General features: G+C 41.0%; 1 protein-coding gene across 7 annotated transcripts in view; it reads right to left on the reverse strand.

The window, feature by feature from the left end:
• Nucleotides 1-27,898, reverse strand: part of AFF3 (ALF transcription elongation factor 3) — a 667,929-nt gene that overhangs the window by 238,880 nt on the left and 401,151 nt on the right. For 6 of the 7 annotated variants that reach the window (XM_023552564.2, XM_064268477.1, XM_064268478.1 and 3 more), the window contains one exon: nucleotides 1,806-1,886. The exons of the other annotated variant lie outside the window; for it this stretch is intronic. In XM_023552564.2, the coding sequence (XP_023408332.1) occupies nucleotides 1,806-1,886 (81 nt within the window). The remainder of the gene's footprint in view (nucleotides 1-1,805; nucleotides 1,887-27,898) is intronic. 7 annotated transcript variants of the gene reach the window in all.

Consider the following 27,898-nt stretch of genomic DNA (forward strand, 5'->3'; position numbering starts at 1 on the left):
AGTAATTGGGGAAATACAAACTAAAACAATGAGATATCAATTTATCACCCATCAGACAGGCACAAGGATAAAACAACAGATAATATTAAACGCTGGCAAAGATACAAGAAAAAAGCACTCTTGAAACAGAGTTATGGGTAAACGTGGCTTCAGATGCTTCCAAAGGGACAATTCCTGTTCTAGAGACATTCACGAGCACGCTTACAAAGAGGTGTTGACAAAAAAAAAAATGGTTTGTAATAACAATTCATAAACAAAGGGCACCAAAAGGAGTTTTATCAAATAAACTGTGGCAAATTCATACTGTGAAATGCTTTGCTGCCACAAAGAAGCATGGATAAAACCTCTAGATAGTTACGTGGAGGAGCTCTGGTGGTGGAAACAATTAAGTACTCAGCTGCTAACCAGAAGGTTGGCTGTTCGAACCCACCCATTGTCTCCATGGGAGAAAAGACCTGAAGATCTGCTCCCATAAAGATTACGGTCTAGGAAACCCTATGGGGCAGTTCCGCTTTGTCACATGGGGTCACTAGGAGTTAAAATCGACTCGACAGCACCCAACAACAACAACATATTTGCTTGGAAAGAACTTCAATACACCATGTTAAGGGAAATAAAAACGAACTCTTAGAAAAATGCTTTTATTTTTATGCCATTTATAGTTTTAAGAAATGGAATAAGCATATATATTTACATAAATGCACAGGAGAAATGACTGAGATGATATATACCGAACTCTTGAGAGTAATCTCTGGGTAGGAAAATGAGATCTGGACAAGGATACCCAGGGCTTTTACATTCTGCTCTTTCATTTGCATAGTTTGATCTTTTATAGTGGTTTTTTTTTTTTAATGTAGTTGTGTGGTGTTGTAGCTGATTTTTTGGTGTGCTTTTCCTTAGAAAATATGGAAGTACTTTTCATTAAAGTCCTAGAAAATACTTTCAGTGTTTAAAACAATATCAAGGAGGAATAAGTATCATATTTCCTCAATTCTAAGGCACATTTTAGAATTCATAATTACTTTAATAATAATTTTCCAGGAAAAAAACAAAACATACCATCACACTGATGTATACAATGATTGTAAGATGCACATCAATTTCACAAATGTTAAACTGTTAAAAGTGTGCATTTTCGAGTCTAGGAAATACAATGTATACATTGTATATATACAAATATGTATGTATATATACAAATACACATACACACATGCATATGATATATAGCTATATAGCTACATAGATGTAAAATAAAACATGGTATAAAATTAAAACAGAAAATAAAATTACTAAATACCCTCAAATCATTTCTATATGTCTCTCTTTAGCAAAACTTAAGTAAGTTCTAATATTTATATATATTTATATATTAGCACAGGTAATTTTTATTAATACAAATGTCTCATATACAAGTAGAGAAAAACCAAATTTAAATATTAAGATTAATGCACAGTGCATGTAAACATTTACATGAGACTCTAGATTATCAAGTTTTTCTAAAAATATCAGTTTACTTCTAAGAAGTGTTTCTTTAAATAATATTTGAGATTAACTTTTTATATTTAATGATAATCATGGTATGTATCACATTTTGCAGAGAGTGTAGGTAATCAGGGTTCCAAGCTTGGTCCCTGCCCCCCACCCCAAGACGAATAAATACGTGTTTGCGAATTGTTGAAGATCAGGTCCATGTGCCTCTGGCAAGAATATTCACAGAGAAAAAGACAATCAAGGATAAACCTACTGTCCATTATAAATGTCTGTACTCGTAAAGCATATTCCTCCAGACATATGCAAGGTCTCACCTTATTTAGAAATGGAAATTTGCTTGGTTCCACTTTCCCAGGTGGCTGAATGGCAGAAAGTGGTGGAAGCCAGGTCATCTCCTGAAGGGGAGACGAAAATCAATATTGTGATACAGACAGTATTTAAAGTCAGCACATACAGAGCTTTACGAGCATGCCTCATGTTGGATAAGGAATGAAAGGAATGTCTTTAAAAGATGTGACACCTACTTTTATGATCTTGTTCCCTAATTTTACCAATTTTGGTTCCACACCCACCCTCACTCCCCCCAAAATTCACAAGCTAACAAATTCAACCTTTATACCTTAGTGAGATCTACAAGGCTGTCCTATTTTCCCTTGATTTAAGCTCCTGAGCAAAGGGACAACTCAGTAGTAAAAGCTCTATTGAAAATGCCACACAAAGAGAGCTGCTTCTTTTGGACTCCATCCCGTAAAATTCACAGGGTGTTTTTAAAGGAATGCACACCATACTTTCAACTGTAAGAATCTTTATTAGAGGAGTTATCTACACTCTTAGAGATAAAGTATGAGCTTCCAGTAAGCTCTACACTCTACTTTGGTCTTCATAAAAATGTCATTCATGGAGAAGACAAAAAACAAATCACACGTATGAAATAGAGAGAGAGAAATGGTGTCATTGTTACGACACAGTATTAGGATACAATTTTAGCTCAACGTGCAATCATTCGTCATATCCTTTTTGACATACATTTTCACTAAGCTGTGAGAATGAGGAGGAGGGAGGGGTTGTTTTATTCACTTCCAGTATTATTCTTCAGTTCCATCACCTGGAATATATGTAGTTACATTCTACGAACGACTGTGGAATTACACTGATTGACCAGGGGACTCCTGCTTTACAAATAGGTTCTGAATCTTATTTCTTGGTTTCCTTCCACTTCCAAACCTAAGCAGGCATAGAAGCAGTGGTTGATCCATTTTAAGAAAGTGAGAAATTCTCTCTTTTTAGGTGAAGACATTTCCTCGTCTCCCTTTATGAGGAAGGGGAGGATGTTGAAAAGGGATTCCGAAGTGACACAGTTTCTTAAGGATAGTCTTGTGTCTTCTCTCCTTGAATAAAACTCCTCCTCCAGCACCTCAGATGGTACAGAACCCACCATCTGGTTCTCCCAGAACTCAGATGGAACAGGGAGCTGAGGGAAGAGGCGCGTGTTCAAACCCACCCTGGAAGGATTACTGATTTGGCATTTTCTCTCCCCACCGTGACACATGTGCTGTAGGTGGGTTAAGCAGCCTATGCATTGGCTGTGGCCCGTCTCTATTCTTCTGTTACTGAAGTTTTCCTACTGGGAAGCAAAGAAGGATTCAGTGACCTCTCATATCCCTCTCTCCTCCCACTTCTGCTCCTCATGCATTGGTATCTGCCAGTGATCAATTGTCCCTTTGGAGGAGTTTCTTAAGCAACACTTTTGAGTTTGTCTCAAGCATGGTAGCTACCACTCGTTATTCTCAGAGTTGGGCCATCCTTGTCTAGGAACTGGTCAGGTCCTACCTAGATTGTTGCTACCCTATTCTGAAGTCTACTGGTACTATACTGGTTGCTGTCAAGTCTATCCCAACTCATAGTGACCCTGTAGACAGAGTAGAACTGCCCATAGGGTTTCCAAGGAGCGGCTGGTGGATTTGAACTGCTAACCTTTTGGTTAGCAGCTGCAGCTCTTAACCACTGTGCCACCAGGGCTCCACATTAAGAAGGCTATGAAGACATAAATGGTTTTTCTTTGGTTTCCTAACCCTTTTCTACAACTTGGCTCACCCATAGAGCTCTCTCTTCCATTTCCTCCATAGTTTCTGATTTTCCTCTTTGCATTATATTACTGGCTAGTATATACGTGTGTTTTTACTATAAGTGGCCTTAAATCTTATGTAGAAGGAAGTTAGTCATCAGCTATCAACAAGCGAACTGATTGTTCTTCTCCTCCTTCGTCGATTGTCTGTGTGTCCCTTCCTTGTCCATGGTATCCCACCAATCACCCACGCAGTGGCTTCCTCTGCAATCAGTCTGTGGCTCACACAATTCAGACTATATGATCCAAAAAAACAACTGAACCCGTTACCACTGAGTTGATACCGACACATAGCGACCCTACAGGACAGAGTAGACAGCAGTTGGTGGATTCGAACCGCTGACCTTTTGGTTAGCAGCTGATCTTTCAAACACTGCACCACCAGGGCTCCATCCTTAGGGGCCAAAATTGATAAACACAACTAATTACTCAAGATTAGACATCAGACTTGCACATACGACCTCAACCTATCAATGTTAACTTTGCATATATTATATTAGTGATTCCATCAGAATATTGGAATGCCTTATATACGCAGCATTTTGTGCTTGATTTTGTAAAAAAAATTTTTTAAATGTACAGTTTCTGTGTGTCCTACAGCTACTCAAGAACAAATAAAAAGTCCACAAAAATGTAAATAAGAGAACTTAAAAAAATCACTTCTTAGAACAACATCTTCTTATAATGAACACTTTTAGGCTAAATGTGTTTAATATACAATTTATCCAAGAGTGGTAAATTAGTAGACAAGTTTATGCAGATTCCAGTCCACTCACTCTCAGCACAAACATTTCCTGAAGACTCACCATTAGCCAGGCCCCCCGGCTGCCTTATACACACCAGAGGCTCAAGTGAGTATCAACTGAATCGAAAGTTAGGATAACAGTGCTGGCTGTGTCCACTATACATTTTTCTTCTTTAATCCTAGTTATATCCTCAATGCTTATAGTCTCATTTTTTTCTTTCCTTGCTTCCTTCTTTCTTTCCTTCCGTCGTTTCTTCCTTTCCTCCCTCCCTCCGATCTATCCATCTATTTATCATCCACTCAACCTCAGAAGCAATATGACAGAGGCAGATGCCACATTCCTTTAGTTCCCCATCCTCATGCAAATACCCCTTCTTCTTTGAGGCTTTTGCCATGAGGTTTTGGATTCTCAGCTCCTTTCCTCATCTCATTAAAAGATGCACTATCTGTGAGGCATCTTTCTCTCTGGCTCTTTCTCTCTGGCAACCAGCCAACCAACAACCAACCAACAACCAACCAACCAACCAACCAACCAACCACCCAGCCACCCACCCACCCACCAACCACTTGCTGTCAAGTTGATTCCTAGTCATGGTGACCTCATGTGTTTCAGAGCAGAAATGTGCTCCATAGAGTTTTCAGTGGCTGAAAGTAGATTGCTAGGCCTCTTGTGAGCCACTTCACCCCTTTAAACCGGTCTAATGGCTCCCTTCCAATCCTCACTCTCTCCACACACATTATTCCCCCACTGACTTTTAAGGGGATGTTGTAGATATCCCAAGCAATTCACTAGGCCTTCCTGACCTGTTCTTCTGACCTACCTTTGCTCCACCTTCTTGACCTGTTTTTCTGATCCATCTTTGTGTCACTGTGAATCTTTGGCTCCACAACCCTGACTTTAACTTTGGCCTCTGGACTACTGACTTGAAGAATCAGAATTTGGGCTCTCCTCAATCTACTCTGAGATGGCTCACTCTTTGGGGTCTCCAAGCCCTATTTCTCTCAGGTAAAAACTGGCATACTAAATCACTTTTGATATCCAACTCCCAACTCTAACCACCGAACAGACATCTTAACTGGGCTTACCCAAGGCCCTCCACATAATGGGAATCAGATACTCTTAGGTCCTCTACAAATCCCCTTAAAGTTTTCTCCACTTTTGGAGCAAACTCTCATTGTAGTTTCTCTGATCCTATGGTTGGGCTGCTTAGGAAAAGCTGTGCCCATTGGTGAAAATACAGAATTAAGACACTGGATTCTCCCAGCATTGCTTGGGCAACCCTAAGTCTCTAGTCTGTTCCCCTGCCAGGTCTCTCAGACATTATTCCCACATTTTGTCACCTTTCTTGAGCCTCACTTTGGTTCTCACCCCATCACAAAAGGGAAACTTGACTCCTATGTCTTCAAAAACAGCAAAGGTTATTAGGTTTAATGGTCCCCAGGGACAAATCTGTATTTATGCCCACCCTTCTTTCTTTCCTGCTGGTCTGTCTGGAAGAGGCTTATTTCACACTAGCCCAGACTGCTCTCCCGTCTATGCCCTCTATCTTGTTTCTTTCTCTGTCCTTAGGGAGCTAGTTCCATCGATATCTCTCCTTCTCCATTGGCTTCTCCCGAAAACTATAAACAGTCTCAAGCTTCAAAGCCTCCCTGACCCTGCATCCCTCCATCAAAAAAAAAAAAAACCAAACACATTGTTTTGAGTTGATTTCGACTCATAGCGACCCTATAGGATAGAACAGAACTGCCCCATAGGGTTTCCAAGGAGTGGCTGGTGGATTTGAACTGCCGAACTTTTTGGTTAGCAGCCATAGCTTGCTGTAGCTCATAACCACTGCACCACCAGGGCTAACCACCAGGGCTGGCTACTCTTTATTTCTCTATTTCAATTGCAATAACCAACTTTCTCAAAGAAGTCCCTGTATTTACAATTTTGACATTGTTACCCATCATTCACATTTTTGACTTACCATTAATGTTTGTGTGTGAATTATAAGTACCAAAAAAACAAACCCACTGCCATCGAGTCAATTCTGACTCATAGCAACCTTATAGGATAGTACAGAGCTGCCCCATAGAGTTTCCAATGAGCGCCTGGCAGATTCAAACTGCCGACCCTTTGGTTAGCAGCTGTAGCATTTAACCACTACGCCACCAGGGTTTCTGAATTATACATACAGGGATGCATATAATTTGTGTAGGTAAAGGCCTGGAGATCTGCTTCTGAAAAGTCACAGCCATGAGAAACCCATGAGGCAGTTCTACTCTGTAACGCATGGGGTCACCATGAGTCAGAATCGATATGACCACGATAGGTGTTTTCTTTTTTTTTAATTTAGTTGTAAGAATAATAAAGAGTAATAAAATGGATACCTGTTGACTCACTACCCACCTTCACATTACCAATAATTTATCATCCGCTATTCAACAGAACCACTAGTTTTTTTTTTTTTTTTTTTTTTTATTCAACAGAACCAGCTCTGACAAAGGTGCTTCTAACTGACAAGTTTGCTGGAGTCTATTGAATGTTTGTTTCTTCCTGAAACCCTCTACTACCCAGGCTCCTATGTTGTCGTGCCCCCCCAGATCATCTCTCTGAGATTTCCTACTCATTCTTTTTTTGCCAAACAGTCTTTCTCTCACCGTTGCTTTAACATTTAATGTTCAGTCTTCTACTCACCACCTCCCTTCCCTGGGTGATCTTGGGTATTCCCAGGGCTTTAAAAACCATCTGGTATGTGGGTGATGCCCAGATGCATATCTGGCTCTTAACTTTCCACTCTAAAGTGTCTCCTGAACCTTTCCACCTGGGTGTTCTACAGTCAATTCAAACCTAACACGTTTAAAATGGAATTTCCCCACAAAACCTTTTCCTTTTCTTGTATTTTATACCTCGATTAATGTCATCAATATCTATTAAGTTGTCAAGTTAGGGACCTTGGAGTCATACTGGTTTCCTTCTCTTTCATCTCCCTCCCAATAATAACAGTAACTTATGGGTACTGGGTTTTATATTTATTAAGTGCTTAAGATGTACCCTACGCTGTTTTAAATGTTTTATTTAACGTAATTCTCCTAACAATCCTGAAAGCTAGGATTTATTATTTCCTTATTTTATACATGTCACTTAGAGGTTAAATAGCTTGGTAGAGGCCACCCAACAGTCTGATCTACCATATCCTGGGCTGCCTCTAAACATTTTGGAAGTGCATTCAAGACCTTGTATGTCCTAGCCAAGGCCTCCTGCCTCACGGCTATCCCAAGCTGAGGTCCCCTGAATGCATCACGCTTTTCACACGCAGTTAACCTCCCCGACCCTCTGCTCACTTGCTGGGTTCTTTATTCCCCTGTCAAGGCCCAGTTCCATTTCCTCCTCTTCCATGAAACCTTCTTTAGCCAACTCCTTTGGCTTAATCAAGCCACTGTTGATCAGACCTTCCTTTATGCCACATTTCCCTTGGAAAACCAAAACCAAACCTGTTCCCATCGGAAAAACAAAACCGAACCTGTTCCGTTGAGTCGATTCCGACTCATAGTGACCCTATACAACAAAATAGAACTGCCGCATAGGGTTTCCAAGGAGTGCCTGGTAGATTCAAACCGCTGACCTTTTGGTTAGCAGCCACAGCTCTTAACCACTACGCCACCAGGGTTTTCTTTCCCTCCATACATATACCTATTAGAATACTTGTCTCCTGTGTTGCGGTTACTTGTTGTCTTAGTTATTCAGTGTTGCTGTAACAGAAATACCACAAGTGGATGGCTTCAACAAAGATAAATTTATTCTCTTACAGTCTAGGAGGCTAGAAGTCCAAATTCAGGCTGCCAGCTCCAGGTGGAGACTTTCTTTCCTGTCAGCTCTGGGGGAAGGCCCTTGTTATCAATCTTCCCTAGATGAGGAGCTTCTTGGTGCAGGGACCCCAGGTCCACAGGACAAGCTATACTTCTTGCTCTTGATTCTTGGTGGTATGAGATCCCCATGTCTCTGCTTGCTTCTCTCTTTTATATCTCAAAAGAGGTTGGCTTAAAACACAACCTAATCTTGTAGATTAAGCCCTGCCTCATTAACATAACTGCCTCTAATCCTGTCTCGTTAACATCATAGAGGTGGGATTTATAACACATAGGAAGATCACATCAGATGACAAAATGGTGGATGGCCACACAATACTGGGAATCATGGTCTAGCCAAGCTGAGAGATATTTCTGGGGGATACCATTTGATCCATTATACTTATTGACATATCTATGCCTCCTCTGTAGACTATGATGAGACCTTCAGGACTGAGACTCTCACACTTTGCCTGGCGGCCCCAGCAGCTAGCACAGAGCCTGGCACAGAGGGGATGCTCAGTACATTGTTGAATAAATGCTGACCTAAACAGCTTCTCTGCAATGCCTCTACCTTTCCTTCCTGTTATCTGAAATATCTTCCTAATCACATCCGTAGTACTTCCAATCCAGATTACTTTGATAGCTTCCTAATTGGCCCTTTTTCTTCCATTATTATCAATCTATCCTCCAAACTGCTGCCAACTTAATTTACCCAAATGAAAAGCTTTGCTGCTCCAAAATCTACATCTATAGATGTATAAATAAAGATAAATACACATATTAACAACTACAACAATGGTGATGATGGTGACGGTGATGCCTCCTTTTGTGCTTTACAGTTTTTAGACTGTATTTTCTCATTTACACCCGACCTTTAAAGTAATTATATTGCCTCCATTTTACAGGTGCAGAACAAGAAGTTCAGAAAGTTTAAGTGATTTGCCCAAGGTCACTCAGTTCATAAATCCTATAGCTGAAATTTGCACATATATCTTCTTACTCCCAGTCCAGTATTTTTTTTTTTTTCTATTCTATTGCATTTATCTTCCCCTGGTATTTGAGACTTCTACAATAAGGTCCTCCCCTAATACGCAAGGTCTTCTACAATAAAGTCCCAGTTATCGGTCTCACCTCCTTCTATTGCTCTACAAATGCCCTAGCTGCCAGAAAACCACTGTCTCTGCTTTTGCTTACGCTTGCTTACCTTTTGGGTATGAATGTTCTCCCTCCATATGCTTTTTGGAACTTTATCCATGAAGGCTCATCTCAAACATAATTTATGTCTTGAGGCTTTGCTAATTCCTGTCTATTCCCTTCTCATGTTTCTCCAAAGCACTTACTTATAATTATTTTCTCATACAGTAACTTCTATATTCTGTTTGGTTATAGTTTGAATGAGTATGCAACTTAGCCTATACCCAAAACATCCCTCCCTCTTGTGATGCCCTCCCCCAATACAGAATAAAAATCATACTTAGAAATACTGATTATCTCTTTTGAGAGAATACAGTTGTACTAGATACAATCCCCTAAGGGACTCCACAGTTCTTCCGAGAGGGATAGTTCTACTCATCTTTGTGTAGACTGGAGCACCTTGGACGCAGTAAGTGCTCAATATTTATTTGTTGAATTGAACCAAACACCTACACTTCAATGCAAAATGACTTCCTTACATTGCTCTAATACTAGCTATGCATTTCTATGTGATTTTTCCATCTAATGAGTCCTGCTAACTACGTGAAGGAATAGTAAAGGCCATATGGTTGCTTAAAACATTCAAGTCAATTAGAATTTCTAAAAATATAAGAATAATAATTTATGTAGACTGTTCTAATATATTTGTTTTTTAATGAATATGCAATGACTATACAAGATTTTATACAAGATAGATTATCCAAACCCAAAACAAAACAAAATAAACCCATTGCTGTCAAGTCAATTCCAACTCATAGTTACACTACAGGACAGAGTAGAACTGCCTTATAGGGTTTCCAAGGAGCGGCTGGTGGATTTGAACTGCCGACCTTTTGGTTAGCAGCTGAGCTCTTAATCACTGTGCCACCAGGGCTCCATCAATTATCCATTATATTAAAATTTCCCACTGCGGTTGTGTGGGAAAATTAAGGGCAGATAGACTATCTCCATTTCTTCTCTGTCATTTGCTTAGCCAAGTCACAACCTCAGTTAACTGTAGTGATTTCAAGCTGTAGACTTTGGAGTCACTCAGATTTCAGCTTGTGGCATCTTAGAGCGGGAGGAAATAAGGATGTTAAGATTAAATCAGGTGATACATATAAAGAGGGTGGCCTGGTTCTTTCCATCCTTAAGCATTCAACAAAAGACAGCAGTGATTAGTATCAAGCTGCCTTACCATATTCTTGTCTCTAAAATGAGAAATACAACATCTCTCTGAGCTTCAGTTGTTGGGAGTCTGAGATGAAAGGCTGTATGGGAAAGCACTTTCATAAAAGAATAAAATATTATACAAATGTAAGCCATAATTATGCTGGAAATTATTAATACAAACTACATATTACTAAAACAGAAAGTTATCTGAAGAGATTATCATGATTCCCAGGTATGATCTGTACTCAATATTGGAGAAAATGTCTCCAATTTTTCTCATGGGAACAGACAGACCTCTGACTAATAATAGTAGTCAAGCAAATAAGGCTTGACAAAAATGTATTTCATTCATAGTTTACTTTTGGTAATGATTTAAGATGTAAACAAAGGCAAATTTTGTCAGGTCTGCTCAAACTTCAGTGAGCTTGCCTTGCAATATTTTCTTCGTAAAAAAGAATGCTATTTTGTTACAAGGTCCTCAGTCGCTGGCCACTGTATCCACTGTCTGCTATCCCTGCCCTTGCTTCTGACATGCCTCTCTGGCCTTGACTGTTCCTCCATCTCTGCTTTGCTTCGATCTGCCCCAACCTGGCCATCTCTGACCACTTCCTAGACCACACGTAAAGACAGGAAGAGAAATATGAGGTTTAAAGCCATTTATTCCAAAATCTAGTTAGCTATATCCTGAACTAACAAACTCCTCTGCCACTTCTTTGATCTGTCTGCCTTCCTTCCGTTTGGATTTTCTTATCATTTAGGAATAAGGTCACACTCTGTCCCCAGCACTGAGAGGTTTAAAAGGTCTGTCAGTCTTGAGCTCCTTAGTCTTTTAGATGTTTCAACTAACGGGGTTAAGAATCATCATAGCTGTTTTAAGATAGCCTTGCCAGTCCCATCTCATTAAGCAGATGTCTAGTTATCCAATGAACATATTTGAGGGTGACTTTCTACTTCTTGGATGGGCTTAAAATACCGAAATCTCTTAATAGCAAATACATTCACGTTGCACTTAAAACCAAAGAAAAGATGATCAAATGATAAAGGTATAGAATACTGCATTCATTAATGGTCTAATCTTTTTCTCTGCCTTCCATATACCAATTTTGGGGAGGCCTTGGGGACCTGTGGGCTGCTTTCAATTCTGATGTCTATCGTACACAGCAAGAATGCTCACAGTCCCACGAGACTTACTGGCCTGACAGAGACTGAAGAAACCCCGAGAGTATGGCCTCTGGACACCCTTATATAGCTCAGTAATGAAGTCACTCCTGAGATTCACCCTTCGGCCAAAGATTAGACAGGTCCATAAAACAAAAAGAGATTAAATGGGCACACCAATCCAGGGCAAGGAATAGAAGGCAGGAGGGGACAGGAAAGCTGGTAACGGGGAACACAAAAGTCGAGAAGGGAGAGTGTTGACACATTGTGGGGTTGGCAACCAATGTCGCAAAACAAGATGTGTATTAATTGTTTAATGAGAAACTTGTTTGTTCTGTAAACCTTCATCTAAAGTACAAAAAAAAAAAAAAAGTAATACAAAAGGCTTCAATAAAAAAAAGGATGCGCAGTGTCCCAAGATGTGATGTGACCCTGAGTAGACTTTCATGCTCTCGTTCTGCACGGCCCCCTTTCCCTCCATGTAGCTGCCCACTGGCTCCCACGTCACCTGCACCAGCCCGTCCCAGGACAAACGGTGGGAGGTTTAGGTCATTCACTGATTCATCAGTATAGCTCTTTGTTATGAAAGGAGGGAAGAAACAAATGAAACCTCCCCACAAAAAAGGTTTTTAGCCTGAATTCTAATCTTAAGAGTTAAAAATATATAACCTATAAAGACCTGAAAAGTATGTTTTATTTACAAATAAGCTAAACTAAAAAATTTAAAACAGAATAATTTTCCTCTTAAAATAAGTGAAGAGAAAACCATTTTCCTCAGTCTCCCTCCCTGCTACTGTCTCCCCACTGCAATCTACCTCGGTAGTTGCCACAAAAGTGTTTTGTCTAAAACGGCCACAGGTGCTGTGGCTCAAAAGCCTCAAATGACTCCCAACCACGCAGAGAGTTGAGTCCCAACACTCAACATGCCCTGTCATACGGATCCACTGAGAACTTCACACTATTACTGCCTGCGAGTTGTGGTGCAACAGTTGAGCGCTCGGCTGCTAACCGAAAGGCTGGCAGTTTAGAACCCACCCAGCGACTCTATGGGGGAAAGACCTGATGATCTGCTTCCGGAAAGATCACAGCCCAGGAAACCCCATGGGCAGCTCTACTCAGTCACATAGGGTTGCTGTGAGGCGAAACTCAACTCGACGGCACCTAAAGACAACAATACGTTTCTGGAGAATCCATCCACACGCTAGCTGGGTTTACCTCCTGTCCTGCCCTAGGGTTTGCTGCCCCCTACATTTTTGCTTTTCCTTTCACGTTATTCCACATTTACTTACCTCTTGGTTCTTTCTCATCCTGGCCCTCTCCATGAAGCTGACCACGGCTATCCTCCACAGCTATAGCCTCTCACTTCCATGGACAAATTCAACAATTTCACTTATTTAGAGTCACTTACTTAACGTTTACAACCTGCCTGGTGTTGTGAGTTTTCATTTCTTGGGTTGCCACTAGGTTATAACACAGCAGCCCTGGTGGCATAGTGGTTAAGAGCTCAGCTGCTAACCAAAAGTTGGCAGTTCAAATCCACCAGGTGCTCCTTGGAAATTCTATGAGGCCATTCTACTCTGTCCTATAGGGTCACTACAAGCCAGAACTGACTTGACAGCACCTAACAACAGGTTATAACACAGAAGCCCTGGTTATACCATGGTTAAGCACTTGACTGCTAACCAAAAGGTTGGTGATTCAAACCTGCCAGCAGCTTCTTTGGAGAAAAGACCTGGTGATCTGCTCCCATAAGGATCGTAGCTTAGGAACCCTACGGTGCAGTTTTACTCTGTGGTATAGGGTCTCTGCAAGTCTGAATCGACTTGGTGGCACCTAACAACGACAACAGGTTATAACCCAGGGTCTCTGGGTGGTGCAAACAGTTAATGCGCTCGGCTGCTAATTAAAAGGTTGAGAGTTTGCATCCACCTAGACATACCTCGGAGGAAAGGCCTGGTGATCTACTTCTGAAAACTCAGTCACTGAAAATCCGATGAACACAATTCTACGCTGACACTCATGGGGTCCCCAGGAGCAACTGGTTAGAGTATAGCCCACCACCTAGCTGCCACTTCTGTCACATTGTGGTGGCTTACGTATTGTTATGATGCTGGAAGATATGCCAATGGGTATTTCAAATACCAGAGGGGTCACCCGTGGTCGATAGGTTTCAGCAGAGCTTCCAGATTAAGATAGATTAGAAAGGAAGGCCTGGTAATCTACTTTCAAAAATTAGCAAATGAAAACCCTGTGGATCAGAGACTATTATTGGAGACTTTGACTCACTTACTTTGGACATGTCACCAGGAGGAACCGATGGCTGCAGAAGGACATCATGCTTGGTAAACTGGAGGGCCAGCAAAGGCAAAGGAGACCCTCAATGAGATGGACTGGCACATCGGCCACAACAATGGGCCCAAACATAACAACGATCACCAAGATGGCGCAGGACCGGGCAACACTTTGTTCTGTTATACATAAGGCCTCCGTGAGTCAGAGCTGACTGGATGACAACTAACAACAATGGCAACAAGATTCTAACGTCTTTGAGGAAAGGGATCATGTCTTATAACTCCCTGTAACTCCCCAAAGGCTGAGCACAATGGATAAAGTGAGAGGAATTCATTTAACCTCCCTGGCACTCTCTTTTCTCTCCTGTGAAATGATGGGAATGATAAATTATACCTGTCCTACCAAGCACACAGAACTGTTGTCAGGACACAGAGAGATTAAATTACTTCCTTCTCCTTCAGCAATGTCTCAGCATTCTCTGCCAACCAAGAGGTCTGCTGGAAAGGGCTGTCTGTCTCCAAGGGCCTGGGAAGTGACCACAGTTAACTCCAGAATTCTTTGTGTTGAGAAACTTACTCTTTTCAAAACAGAACACTGGACTAATTCTGTCACTCGGGAATAGAAACGTAAAATGTCAGCGCTGGTTTTTATGTGTGCCAGTGGCTGCCGCAGATCACAGTATTATTTCGTTTTCAGCTTCCATATCAGAAGAATCACTCAGCTTTTCAGTTCTTTTGCAAGTATTATTTGTGTCATGACACTCTTATCAGACAAGCACCACCGACAACAGAACAGGGTAATTTTCCTACGCTGCATGTCCCTTAGATGTCAGCCGTGCACAGAAGCGCTGTGTCTGGAGGGGAATCACTGAGGCAGTCCTGGGCTCGGGAGGCCGAGCGCTTTCAGGAGAGACCAGCCTTTGAATAAGATGAAGTGGGAAAACACACTCCTTGGGGTTGCTATGAGTCGGAGTCGATGGCAATGTTCTTTTTTCCCCCCTAATGTTTTTTTGGAATGGGTGGATATGTTATTGGGACTAAGAGTAACTCCTAATTGTCAACCCATCCCTGGTATCCGTAGGGAAAGACCCTAGATCAGCCTTTAAACTGGCCAGATTTTGGTTCAGAACAAGGAAATCACAGCCAAAATCTAAATTGGAGGATTCCCTAAATCAACAAAAATGCAAGAACATCCTTATTCTTCTGTTCTCCAGTAGAAGGCCACACGCGTCTGTCAGTTTGTCACACAGTGGTGGCTGGCATGTTGTTACAATGCTGGAAACTATGCCACCGGTATTTCAAATACTAGCAGGGTCACCCATGGTGGACAGGTTTCAGTGGACCTTCCAGACTAAGACAGACTACGAACAAAGGCCTGGTGATCTAATTCTGAAAATTAGCAAATGAAAACCCTGTGGGTCAAAACAGAACACTGTCCGACTAGATTCAAACAGGGGCTCTGGTGGCACAGTGGTTAAGTGTTCAGCTGCTAACCAAAAGGTCGGCAGTTTGAATCCACCAGGTGCTCCTTGGAAACCCCATGGGGCAATCCTACTCTGTCCTATAGGGTTGCTATGAGTCAGAATTGACTCGATGGCAACTGGTTTTGGTTTGGACTCAAACATGTCAATGATTGTGAAGATGATGCAGGACCAGGGCACATTTTGTTCTGTTATACACAGGGTCACATGAGTTGGAGCTGACTTGACAGCAGCTAACAATAACAACAGTAGAAGGACCTATAGTTCAAAAAATAATATGAAATACAGTGCATTCATGCCCATTCATAACAACTATTATTTTGATGGAGATACTGCTCACGAAAACCTTTTGGAAAAACAGCAGCTGCTGGGGGAAAAAAAAAAAAAGATGACTTCTCATTGTATAGCATCATCTTCTAAAATGCCAGAAACCAAAATTACAACTAATTCAAACACAGATACAAATAGGCAAATAACCAACGCTGTTGCTACGTACCGTCAAGCCAGTTGTGACTCACAGCAACCCCACATACAACAGAATGAGACGCTGCCCGGTCCTGCGCCATCCTAACCATCGTTGTTACGCTTGAGCCCATAGTTGTAGCCACTGTGTCAATTCATCTCATTGAGGGTCTTCCTCTTTTTTGCTCACTCTCTATTTTACCTAGCATGATGTCCTTCTCATGAAATAACCAATAAAAATCTGTAAAAACAGGGTCACCCAAAAGCACAGTGAAATCTCATTTCTTTAAACTGAAAACCCAGGAACATGTCCAATGTGAGCCAAAGTTGGCCTGAAAAGGGGATTCCCAGGAGCGAACATGTATTTTCAGCTAAGAAAGCTGATCTGGGTCTCATATGCATCCCCCGGATGGAAGGGTCTCAGACTAATTCACGACAACACCAGAGCTTTCTAACTTAGTGCTGCTCTCTGTTCTCAATGAGGTTAACTGTGAAAAGGTAAAATGAAGGGGTGCCCCACATGAATACAGATGGACAGAATCAGTTAGACAGCAGCCTTCAATTCAGGGTTCATGGGCCAAATAAGACAAGGACAACACTTGCACCAAGTACATGCATTAGATAACAATATGACCCTGTTAGTCTATGGCAGGAAAGCAAATATTTGGTGTTGACAAATACAAAAACAGACCCTCAAACTGGAAATGCAGATGGTGCCTTAGACTGTGCATCAAACTTTCTCTGTAGTCCTTAAGATGCATATTTATCAAAAAGCTGAAGCCATGGTACCTGGCTACCATGACCAAGGGATGGATCCTGAGCAAAAGGAGGAAAACTGTGGAACAGAACTGTAAATTTACATGGAAAACAGACTTGCTGGACCCATTCAGGCTGTGGGACCCACCAAATCTATTGTCTGGAAATAACCTTTAAGCCTTGAACCAAAACTATTCCACAAAGCCATCATTAAAAAACTGTTTAGCTCAATTAATAATGTCTGTCTTGAGCACTGTACGCTTAGCAAGGAGTATCTATCTATATGAGTTCAAACTGACAACAGTTAATCTAAAGCACAGATGAGAATTTTAAGGGGCAGACAGTCTATGGTTATGAAACAACACAGGGACAGAATGATGACACAATGTGAAGTATGTAACCATTGTCAAGGAATGCTACGCGTAGAAATGATAAATGGATATATGTTTGGTTGTGTGTACTGCCAATAAAAACTAAAAAACAAAACAAAAGGCTGAGGCCCCATGGCATCTGGCCTTTCATTCCTTCTTTCTCAGAGTAAAGAATGTTTCTCAACTTTAAGGAAATCAATCCCCTGTCACAGAGACCCCACCTCTGACCTCCTGACTTCAGCTGTCCCTGCAAACCTTGGATACTCTGTCGAGAGGATAAGAACATCGACTAAGCCAATATGCAGCCCCCACCATTTAAAATATTTTCACAGTACAGAAAACCAAAACCAAACTCACTGCTGTCGAGTTGATCACGACACATAGTGTCCCTATAGGACACAGTAGAAGTGCCCCATAGAGTTTCCAAGGCTGTAAATCTTTATAGAAGTAGACTCGCCCATCTTTCTCCCACAGGGCAGCTGGTGAGTTTGAACCACAGACCTTTTCGTTAGAAGCTGAGCACTTTAACCACCGCACCACCAGGTAGATCCCTTAATTTTAGATTTCTCTGAAGATTTTTTTTTTTTTTGAAGATTTTTTGTTCTAGGTTCAGTTTTGTTGCTTTACAGTATTCTTTTGGGGCAGGGTAATGGAGTGAACTGTCTTATATTCTTGACCCTTTGGGTTACTTGGAACCTTGTAGAACAGTAAACACTATACATTTCTAAAACTTATTTTCAGACTTACTTGGCTTTCAATGTTCATTTTATTACTGTGTTTAAACCCATTGTCATCGAGTTGATTCTGACTCATAGAGGGCCCTATAGGACAGAGTAGAGCTGTCCCATAGGGTTTCCAAGGAGTGGCTGGTGGATTTGAACTGCTGACCTTTTGCTTAGCAGCTGTAGCTCTTAACCACTGCGCCACCCGGGTGTTTAAAATGTACCGTCATTCTCATTCTTTGAGGATTTTCTTTTCTAGAAGCTAATACTGCATTAAATACCAAAAGTAGGAAAACCTATACTGAATTTTCAGAGTTGAAGAAGATGATCCTGACGTTGGGTGTCCTGAGCAGCTGTAACGACTCTTGTTATGTGCAGACGACGACAGCTTCACACTGAGCTCCTGCTGCAGCACACACAGATAAATACCTGATACTTTCTGGCACTCCTGCAAATTGTGGGCTCCTAAAGATGTCTACTCTTCACTTAAAACAAACAAACAAAAAAACAACCTTTTTTTTTTTTTTTTAAAGAATAAAGCTTTTGAGGGGAGTAAGAGGATTTTAAAAATTCTGAATCTCGCACCTTCCGCTATCATTTCTGTGATCAAATCACATTACATCTATGTTTGTAAGAAGTGAGCTAAATTCCAGGCCAGCTGGTGAGAACAGGTCATGTTCTTTTTTTTTTTTTATTGTGCTTTAAGTGAAAGTTTACAAATCAAGTCAGTCTCTCACAAAAATTTACATACATCTTGCTATATACTCCTAGTTGCTCTCCCCCTAATTAGACAGCATATTCCTCCTCTCTACCCTGTATTCCCCCTGTCCATTCAGCCAGCTCCTGTCCCCCTCTGCCTTCTCATCTCCCCTCCAGACAGGAGCTGCCCACATAGTCTCATGTGTCTACTTGAGCCAAGAAACTCACTCCTTACCAGTATCATTTTCTGTCTTATAGTCCAGTCTGATCCCTGTCTGAAGAGTTGGCTTTGGGAATGGCTCCTGTCTTGGGCTAACAGAAGGTCTGGGATCCATGACCTCTAGGGTCCTTCTAGTCTCAGTCAGACCGTTAAGTCTAGTCTTTTACGAGAATTTGAGGTCTGCATCCCACTGTTCTCCTGCTCCCTCAGGGATTCTCTGTTGTGTTCCCAGTCAGGGCAGTCATCGGTGGTAGCGGGGCATCATCTAGTTCTTCTGGTCTCAGGCTGATGTAGTCTCTGCTTTATGTGGCCCTTTCTGTCTCTTGGGCTCATAATGACCTTAAGGTCATGTTCTTAATTATGCTGCTGTCAATCTATTTTGCACTCACACGATGTGTTTCAGCAGTAGCACAGACACCCAGAAATCAGCCTTCCTAATAAACATACAGATTATAATTAATCTTTGAACTAACTGGTGTGCAATATTCAAACTGTTCTCTCACATGCACCTAAAGGTAAAGATGGCATTATTTGGGACAGAGAGGAAGACTGCGGAGGCTGAGGGGGTGGTATGATAATTATATCCTTGGCCAGGTTCTCCACAACATGTTTCTGAAACACTTTCTACAGATGGATAAGCTGGAAACGTGCGTTAGACAACACTCACGCCTCAGTTACAGAAAAGCAGGATGGTATATACCAGAACGGGCTTGGAGCTGGCATCAGAGAAATCGTGCTTCATACTGGCTCTGCCATAAACCAGCAGAACAACCTTGGGCAAGGGTACTTTTCTGAGCATCAGTGTCCTCGTCTGTGAATTGGCAGACAACTCTATCTTGAAGGATTACGGAAAGGGTTAGAGAGAAACATACAAACGTACATATTAGGTGCTCAAAAAAGGTAATTCTTGCTATATTATTACCTTTATAATCAGTATTGGCAGCTTTTGGCTTGGACCTAGTGATGGGAGGGGATGAATACAGAAGACATTTATGAGTTTATTTTTTAATCTGTTTCATTCAGTTAATTATTTAACTGGTTAATTATTCCTATTCAAATAGAAGGCATAATAAATGCATGGTTGTTAAACAGTAACTTGCTTCCCTGACTCGCCCTGCCACTAGAGCACCATGCGCATAAAGGGAAGATGGGATACTCTCTCGATGCCTGATATTTTTCAGAAGAGACAATTACTTGTAATCAAGATCCATCCTCTTTCCAAAAGCTGGTTTGGGGTTCCTAAGCTCTTAGAAACCTGCCTTCACACACAGATTCCTCCAGGTTTTTCCCATCAGATGACCTGAAGGAAGCCATGGGGTAGATGCCAACGCAGAGGCCAAAAGCTACTCTGCGAAGCTGTCAGGGTTTACCAGCTAGGCAGGAAGCAGAGCAAGAACGGCAAGCCAAGGCAACAAGAAGCCCTGGGAGCCACAGGGCCAGGCATAAAATCCTGGTGTGGTGAGACCCATGGTTCACCAGCGGGAAGGCAAGCCTCAGCTGCTGTGGAGTCGTTAGGCCTGCTGAAGGGACATGTCTCTCCCTTTCAAGCCCTTTCCCAGTTAACCTCTTCTGAATATGCAGGTTTCTGCCTATTAACTTCACCCAAATATGTCTTCGCCATTTGAGAGGCAATTTATAAACCCCTGAATGGCATTACTCAGGCCCAGCAGGGATGCTTTGGAATCTTAGAGACCAAGCGAAAAGCAAGAGGAATTCACAGGAAACAGGAAATGCCTACTGAATTAGCCTACTGAATTATCCCAAGTGCTAACAGCCAAGTCCAGTGCCCCAGCCCCCGCTTTTTTTTTTTTTTTTTTTATAACCATGAGGTTAAAGTAATCTTAAAAAGGAGAAGTCAAAGATCAAAATGTTCCAGGGATAAATTCATAGGTCTGCAAGAAAAAAGAAGTTAGGGCCAAAACACAAACAGGATGACAACTATTTTTACTAGAAGGAAAAAAAAAAAAGCAGAAAAGAAGACTGGGTAAACATAGCCCGATAAAGAGCTTAGCCCTTGGTGAGAACAAAGAAATAAAGATAAAAGGGGCAGACACCAAATTAATGATGTCTAAAGAAGATTAAAAAAAAAAAAAAATTTTTTTTTTTCTAAAGAAGATGAAATTCTAAACTCAGCACTAAATGTGTCTTTAAATGGGGAAAGAAAGAAAAGAACTTAAAGAAAAAAAAAAAATCAGAAAGCAATGGTGACCTTGCCAACGTCTCTATGAGAAGAGGTGAGAAGGAAGATTCAGCATACCTGAGGGCAAATGATTGGCTGTTAATCAAGAGGTCAGCAGTTCGAATCCACCATCTGCTCCTTGGAGATCCTGTGGGGCAGTTCTACTCTGTCTGTAGCACTTGATCACTGCGCCGCCAGGGTTCCAATGTCCAGTGTGACTCAGTGTAACGCCATATGATGTAACAAATAACCATTAAAGCTGTCCATCAACAAAGTGGTCATTTCTTAAAATGGTCAGCTTCTTTTCACAGGAAGCATTCTCGATCACAAGCAGGAGTGGTGGGGGATACCTAAGAAGTCCAAGTCTAGAGCAGCTGCTTCCTTGTGACTTTGGTGAAGCCACTTTGGGAGTCCAGGGCAACCCCTGCCCTCTCTTTATTCTTGACTCAGTGAAGTTCTTAACTGTACAGAGTTTCTTTTCTTTTTTGTTATATAAATTAAAAAAAAAATTGTACTTTAGATGACGGTTTACAGTACTAGTTTCTCGTTAAACAATTAGTACACATATTATTTTATGACATCGGTTGACAACCCCACGACATGTCAACACTCTCCCTTCTCAACCTTGCGTTTCCCATTACCAGCTCTCCTGTTCCCTCCTGCCTTCTTGTCCTTGCCCCTGGGTTGGTGTGCCATTTAGTCTCATTTTGTTTTATGGGCCTGTCTAATCTTTGGATGAAGGGTAAACCTCAGGAGTGACTTCATTACTGAGCTAAAAGGGTGTCTGGGAGCCATACTCTTGGGGTTTCTCTAGTCTGTCAGGCCAGTAAGTCTGCTCTTTCTTTCGGAGCAAGAATTTTGTTCTACATTTTTTTGCAGCTCTGTCCAGGACCCTCTATTGTGACCCCTGTCAGAGCAGTCAATGATGGTAGCCAGGCACCACCTAGATGTACCAGACTCAGTCTGGTGGAGGCTGTGGTAGTTGTGGTTTTCATCAGTCCTTTGGACTAATCTTTCCCTTGTATCTTTAGTTTTCTTTCTCCCTTGCTCTGGAAGGGGTGAGACCAGTGGAATATCTGGGGACACGGTTTCATTTTAATTTTTAATTTAGTAATTGAACAAGTCTCTTTTTTTTCCTTTTTCCTCACATAAATAATACATGCTTCTTGCTCACAAGTCAACCATTACAAAAATACAAAATGAAAGCAAGTGTCCCAGGGTCCTAACACCTACAGATAATGCCCACAGTGAACAATATTAAGCACCGGCACGTACCCAGTTTTTATACACATACAATAACATGAGGTTACACAGATATTTGTAATGAGATTATAGCTTTTTTTTTTTTACTGAACACTTTTTCCAACATAACACGTGTATTTATCTTCTTTTTTTATTTTAATTTTTTTTGTGGTGAAAATCTACACAACATTCACCAATTTAATAGTTTTTACATGTACAATTCAATGACATTGATTATACTTTCTGTTGTACACCTCCTATCACTCTTTTTCCTAATTATTCCACCACTATTTTTTTTTTTTTTTTTATTAACATAAACCCAAGGACCCCCAAGCAACCTCCTCCTTTTCCCCTCCTTCCCAGCCCTGGTAACCACTAATAACCTTTGGTCTCCGTAAAACCAAAACCAAACCCGTTGTGGTCAAGTTTATGATTCATAGTGACTCTATAGGACAGAGCAGAACTGCCCCACAGGGTTTCCAATGAGCAGCTGGCGGATCTGAACTGCCAACCTTTGGTTAGCAGCCAAGCTCTTATATATTTTCTTATTTCATATAAGTAGAGATCATACGATATTTGTCCCTTCACGACTGACTTATTTTGCTCGGCATAATGTTTTCAAGGTTCATCCATATTGTTGCATGTATCAGGACTTCATTTTTTTTATGTCTAAGTAATATTCTAGTGTATGCATATACCACATTTTCTTTATCCATTCATCTGTTGATGTACATTTGGGTTGTTTCCACCTTTCAGCTATTGCGAAAAGTGCTGCAACGAACATCGGTGTACAGGTTTCTGTTTGCATTCCTGTTTTCACTTCTGTGGGGTATATGGCTAGGATTGGGATTACTGGGTCATATGGTAGTTCTGTGTTCAACCTTCTGAGAAACTGTCAAACTTTTCGCGAGAAGCTGTACCACTTAGCATTCCCAGAAGCAATGGATGAGGGTTCCAATTTCTCCAAGCCTTCCAACACCTATTGTTTTCCATTTCTTTGATCACTGCGATTCTAACAGGTGTGAGGTAGTATCTCCTTGTGGTTTTGATTTGCATCAGCTGCTCACTGACAGGTAGGCAATTTGAACCCAAAAGCCACTACATAGGAGAAAGATGTAGCAGTCTGTTCCCGTAAATATTTACAGCCTTGGAAACCCTATTGGGCAGCTCTACTCTGTCCTTTAAGGTTGCTATGCGTCAGAATTGACTTGAGGGCAGTGGGTTTGGTTATTTGGTTTTTAATGGTTAATGGCATTGAGCATCTTTTCACATGCTCTTTGGCCATTTAATATGCTCTTTGTTGAACTGCCTGTTCAAGTCCTTTGTCCATTTTTTGATTGGATTGTTTGTCTTTTTGTTGTTGAGTTGTAGAAGTTTTTTTTTTTTATATATATATTTTGGATATTAGATCTTTATCAGATATATGATTCCTGAAAATTTTCTCCCAATTTGTAGGCTGTCTTTTCCCTTTGTTAATAAATTCCTTGGATGAACAAAAGTAATTCATTCTTATGAGGTCCCAATTATCTATATCATCTTTTGCTGCTTGTGCTTTTGTGGTCATACGGTTTATCTTCTCTTTAAGGACTGCATAGAATATCTCACTGTCTGGAGGTACTATGGTTTATGTAATCATATGATAAGAGATTTAAATTGTTTCCATTCTCGCATTACCATAGCCATGCTCTAGCAAAAATCCTTGTACCTTGATCTCTTCACACTTCTGTATTTCTACAGGGTTCGCTCCTTGAATAAAATTTCTAGGTCAAATGACATGAATACTTTAAATTTAAATATACTGTCAAATTGATCTCCAAAACAATTCTATCAATTTATATCTTCTCCAACAGTATGACGCACCCCTACGAGAGGACCTTAATACTGCTTTTTCAAATTATTTTTTATATCCTTGCCAATCATATAGGTAAAAAAATGACTTGTTTTAATTGCATTCCTCAATTATTAGGGGAGTGTATTTATTAAGGGGCCCTGGTGGTGCAATGGTAAAGAGGTTCAGTTGCTAACCAAAAGGTCAGCAGTTCGAATCCACCAGCTGCTCCTTGCAAATCCTATGTGGCAGTTCTACTGTGCCCTATAGGGTCCCTGTGAGTTGGAACTGACTTGATGGCAACAGGATATTTATTAAAGAAGAGCCTGGGTTGTGCAAATGGTTAAGCTCTCAACTCTAGCCAAAAGGCTGGTGGTTCAAACCCACCTAGAGGAGCCTGGAAGACAGGGCTGGCAATCTGCTTCTGAAAAGTCACAGTCTAGGAGATCCTATGGGGCAGTTCTACTTTGCACACGTGGGTTTGCCAGAGTTGGAATGGACTCAATGACAATTAACAACAACAAGAACAAATTTATTAAATGTATTAATTTCCTATTCGTGAAATACCCATTCACATGCTTTGCCCATTTCTTTATCAGAATATTTATCTTTCATATTATTGTTTGAAGAGTGCTTCGGTATTTAGAAAATTAGCTCTGTTTCACCTGTTAGCTTGTCACATAAATATATTTTCCATTTACACATATTATGGAAAGAATTCCATATATAAAAATGGGCAATAAAACTTGGAAGAAAAAGGAACTCTGGAGAAGAAAAGGTGATCAATAAAATTTTACCACTGAAAAATATGCGACATAATTATCAATGTATGTGGTATGCAAAAAAAATTTTTTTTAATGGGAAAAAACTTCTTTAAAGCTTGAACCAAAGAAACCTGATTGTTAAAAATATTTGTTATAATAAAAGCCTATGTAATAATATTACTGGATGGTCTAATGTTCCAGTTGAACCAAAAGGTGTGTGTGTATGTAATGCACACAATTATTTTTTATGGACTCAGCACTGTGTTAACCATCAAAAGAGATAAAAACATCAAAGATGTGATTCCTATACCCAGGCTAGCTATTCACAGATGGGAAGCAAGAAAGATCGAAAAGCAGAACCAAATCAAGAGTGATGTACGTACGGGCCATGAGGGTTCTTACTGGAGTGAAGAAAATGTTCCCTTGTACATTTTATATTGCAGTGATGACCGCATAACTTCATAAATTTACTAAAAAAAAAAAAAATCAATGGATTGTATACTTGAAATGGGTTAAGTTTTGATAGGTAAACTGTACCTTGGTATAGCTGATGGGTTCGAATCTCCAATCTTTCAGTTAGCAGCTGAGCACTTAACCAGTGCACCACCAGGACTTCATAACTAGCACATAGTAGAAACTAAGCTGATACCCCTTGACGTGCTTTTATTTCTGTTTGTGGCAGACCACTAGTGTGGTCTGTACAAAAACATTTTAAGATAAATTTGATGTTTCAGAAATACCAAACTTAAAAAAAAAAAAAAAACAGTAAAATCATACAACAGTGGGAGACACGTGAAAAGGCATGGCTGCCTCTCAGGGGAAGCAAAGTGTGGGGAACTTTAAAAACACAGTTCTCAGAGGGGTTTCAAATAACACGGGGGAAGAAAGGAACGTACTAGATGTTTCTGGAGCTCTTTATAATTGTGTCCTTTTGGCTCCTAACAAAGAACCTGCAGCAGAGTCAGCATTATTTTGGGCAAATTTCAAGAAATTAAAACAAAGATTAAAAAAGAAAAAAGAATAAGGGTCAGGCTGTTTACCTAGCACAGACAGATGGTTATATTTATGTAGTCAAAAGAGTAATACAGAAAGCCTTCCAAAGTTCCACATGAGGTGTATTTGCCAAGAAAATGCTTCAGGTTGGCAGAAGGTAGAAATCCCGTATTGGGTAAATATTTAGCAACATTTAAGAATTTTTATACTAATATCTCATTTGTAGTAGAATATGCTTTATGTTCTGAAATCTCCTTCTCTACTCTGTTTTATATGTGATGATAAAATCAAAACACAATCACCTGTCAAGGATGAATTCTGCACCTGTGAAACTATATTTCAAATGAGCTGACTTCCTAATTACAGTGCAGGGTGGGGACTGGCAGGAGGAAGCCAGCTGTCTCCATCAGTATGGTCTCCAGCAACGGACTCCAGGCTCTCAAACAGAGTATGGTCGGTACAACCACAAAAAACCGCTAAAATGATCTCGCATTATTCCTGTCTGCACGATAAATAGCTCAGTCTGAGGCTCGATGGTAGACTCCAGCAAAAATTTGAGAGTGTTCAGCTCTGAGGCATCCTGTACCAGCCCTGCCTAAGGCAGAAAGGCAGACCACCATCAGTATCACTGTTACCATCTACAGATGTCCATGGAGAGCTTACTTTGTGCAGGGCACTAGGCTAAGCATGTTAAGGGACACAGAAAATATAAATCCTGAACTTAAAGGAGCTTACAGTGCAGCTGGGGAGGTGGGAATTTACAAATACACAAGCGCAGAAACAAAACAGTCCCTGGGTCACGCGTACAAACTGCAGATGAGCGGGACAGACAGCGGGCAGTGCTCTGAATTGAGGCAGGGGAGCACCTACTGTGAGCAGAAGTCCTCAGGGCTACACAAAGCCATGGACTTGAGCAAGTAGGTTAAGGAAGGTGAGATTTAGATAATCCCAGGAAAGGGCTGGTGGAGTAATGTGAGCTGCAGGGGCAAGGGGCCGAGAGTAAGTTAGTTTGCTCAAGGGGAGAGTTGTTATGGATTGAATTGTGTCCCCCCAAAATTTGTGTGTTGACTTGGCTAGTCCATGATTCCCGGTATTATGTGATTGTCCACCATTTTGCCAGCTGAGGTGATTTTCCCATGCGTTGTAAATCCTGCCTCTGTGATTTTAATGAGGTGGGATTGGCAGCAGTTGTGTTGGTGGGGTAGGATTCAATCTACAAGATGGTGTTGTAACTTTGAGTCAGTCTCTTTTGGGATATAGGAGACGGGGGTGAGCAGAGGGATGGGGGTGGGGACCTCATAACACCAAGAAATTAGTGCCAGGAACAAAGTGTATCCTTTGGACTGAGGGTCCTTGCACTGAGAAGCTCCTAGACAACGGGAAGATTAATGACAAGGACCTTCCTCCAGAGCCGTCAGAAAGAGAAAGACTTCCCCTGAAGCTGACCTGAACTTGGACTTCTAGCCTCCTAGACTGTGAGAGAATAAATTTCTGTTTGTTAAAGCCACCTATTTGTAGTATTTCTGTTATAGCAGCACTTGGTAACTATGACAAAAGTTGAGGAGAGTAGTGAGCATGGTGGGTGTGGAGCTATGAATGCTGCACTCAGAAGCCTGAAGGGTATGAGTTGGCAGTGGGAGGCCATTGAGGGTTTGAAGGTGGGGAGTCACACACACCAGGTGGTGTTTTAGGTGGAGCGACTTGTCAATACCGAGTGGGACAGTTTGGATGGAGGAACTGAAGGGAAGGTGGCTTTCTGGGCAGAAAAAAGCTTTTTAAAAAAGGTTAAAAATTGACTACCTACAGACTGGGAAAAAGTTTTTAGCTATGACATTTCTGATCAGCGCCTGATCTCCAAAATCTACATGATACTGCAAAAACTCAACCACAAAAAGACAAATGACCCAATTAAAAAATGGGCAAAAGATATGAACAGACACTTCACTAAAGAAGACATTCAGGTAGCTAACAGATGTCTGAGGAAATGTTCACAATCATTAGCCATTAGAGAAATGCAGATCAAAACTACAATGAGATTTCATCTCACTCCAACAAGGCTGGCATTAATCCAAAAAAACACAAAATAATAAACATTGGAGAGGCTGTGGAGAGATTGGAACACTTCTACACTGCTGGTGGGAATGTCAAATGGTACAACCACTTTGGAAATCGATTTGGCACTTCCTTAAAA

Source organism: Loxodonta africana, chromosome 15 (assembly GCF_030014295.1).
Source record: "Loxodonta africana isolate mLoxAfr1 chromosome 15, mLoxAfr1.hap2, whole genome shotgun sequence".
Lineage (NCBI taxonomy): Eukaryota > Metazoa > Chordata > Mammalia > Proboscidea > Elephantidae > Loxodonta > Loxodonta africana.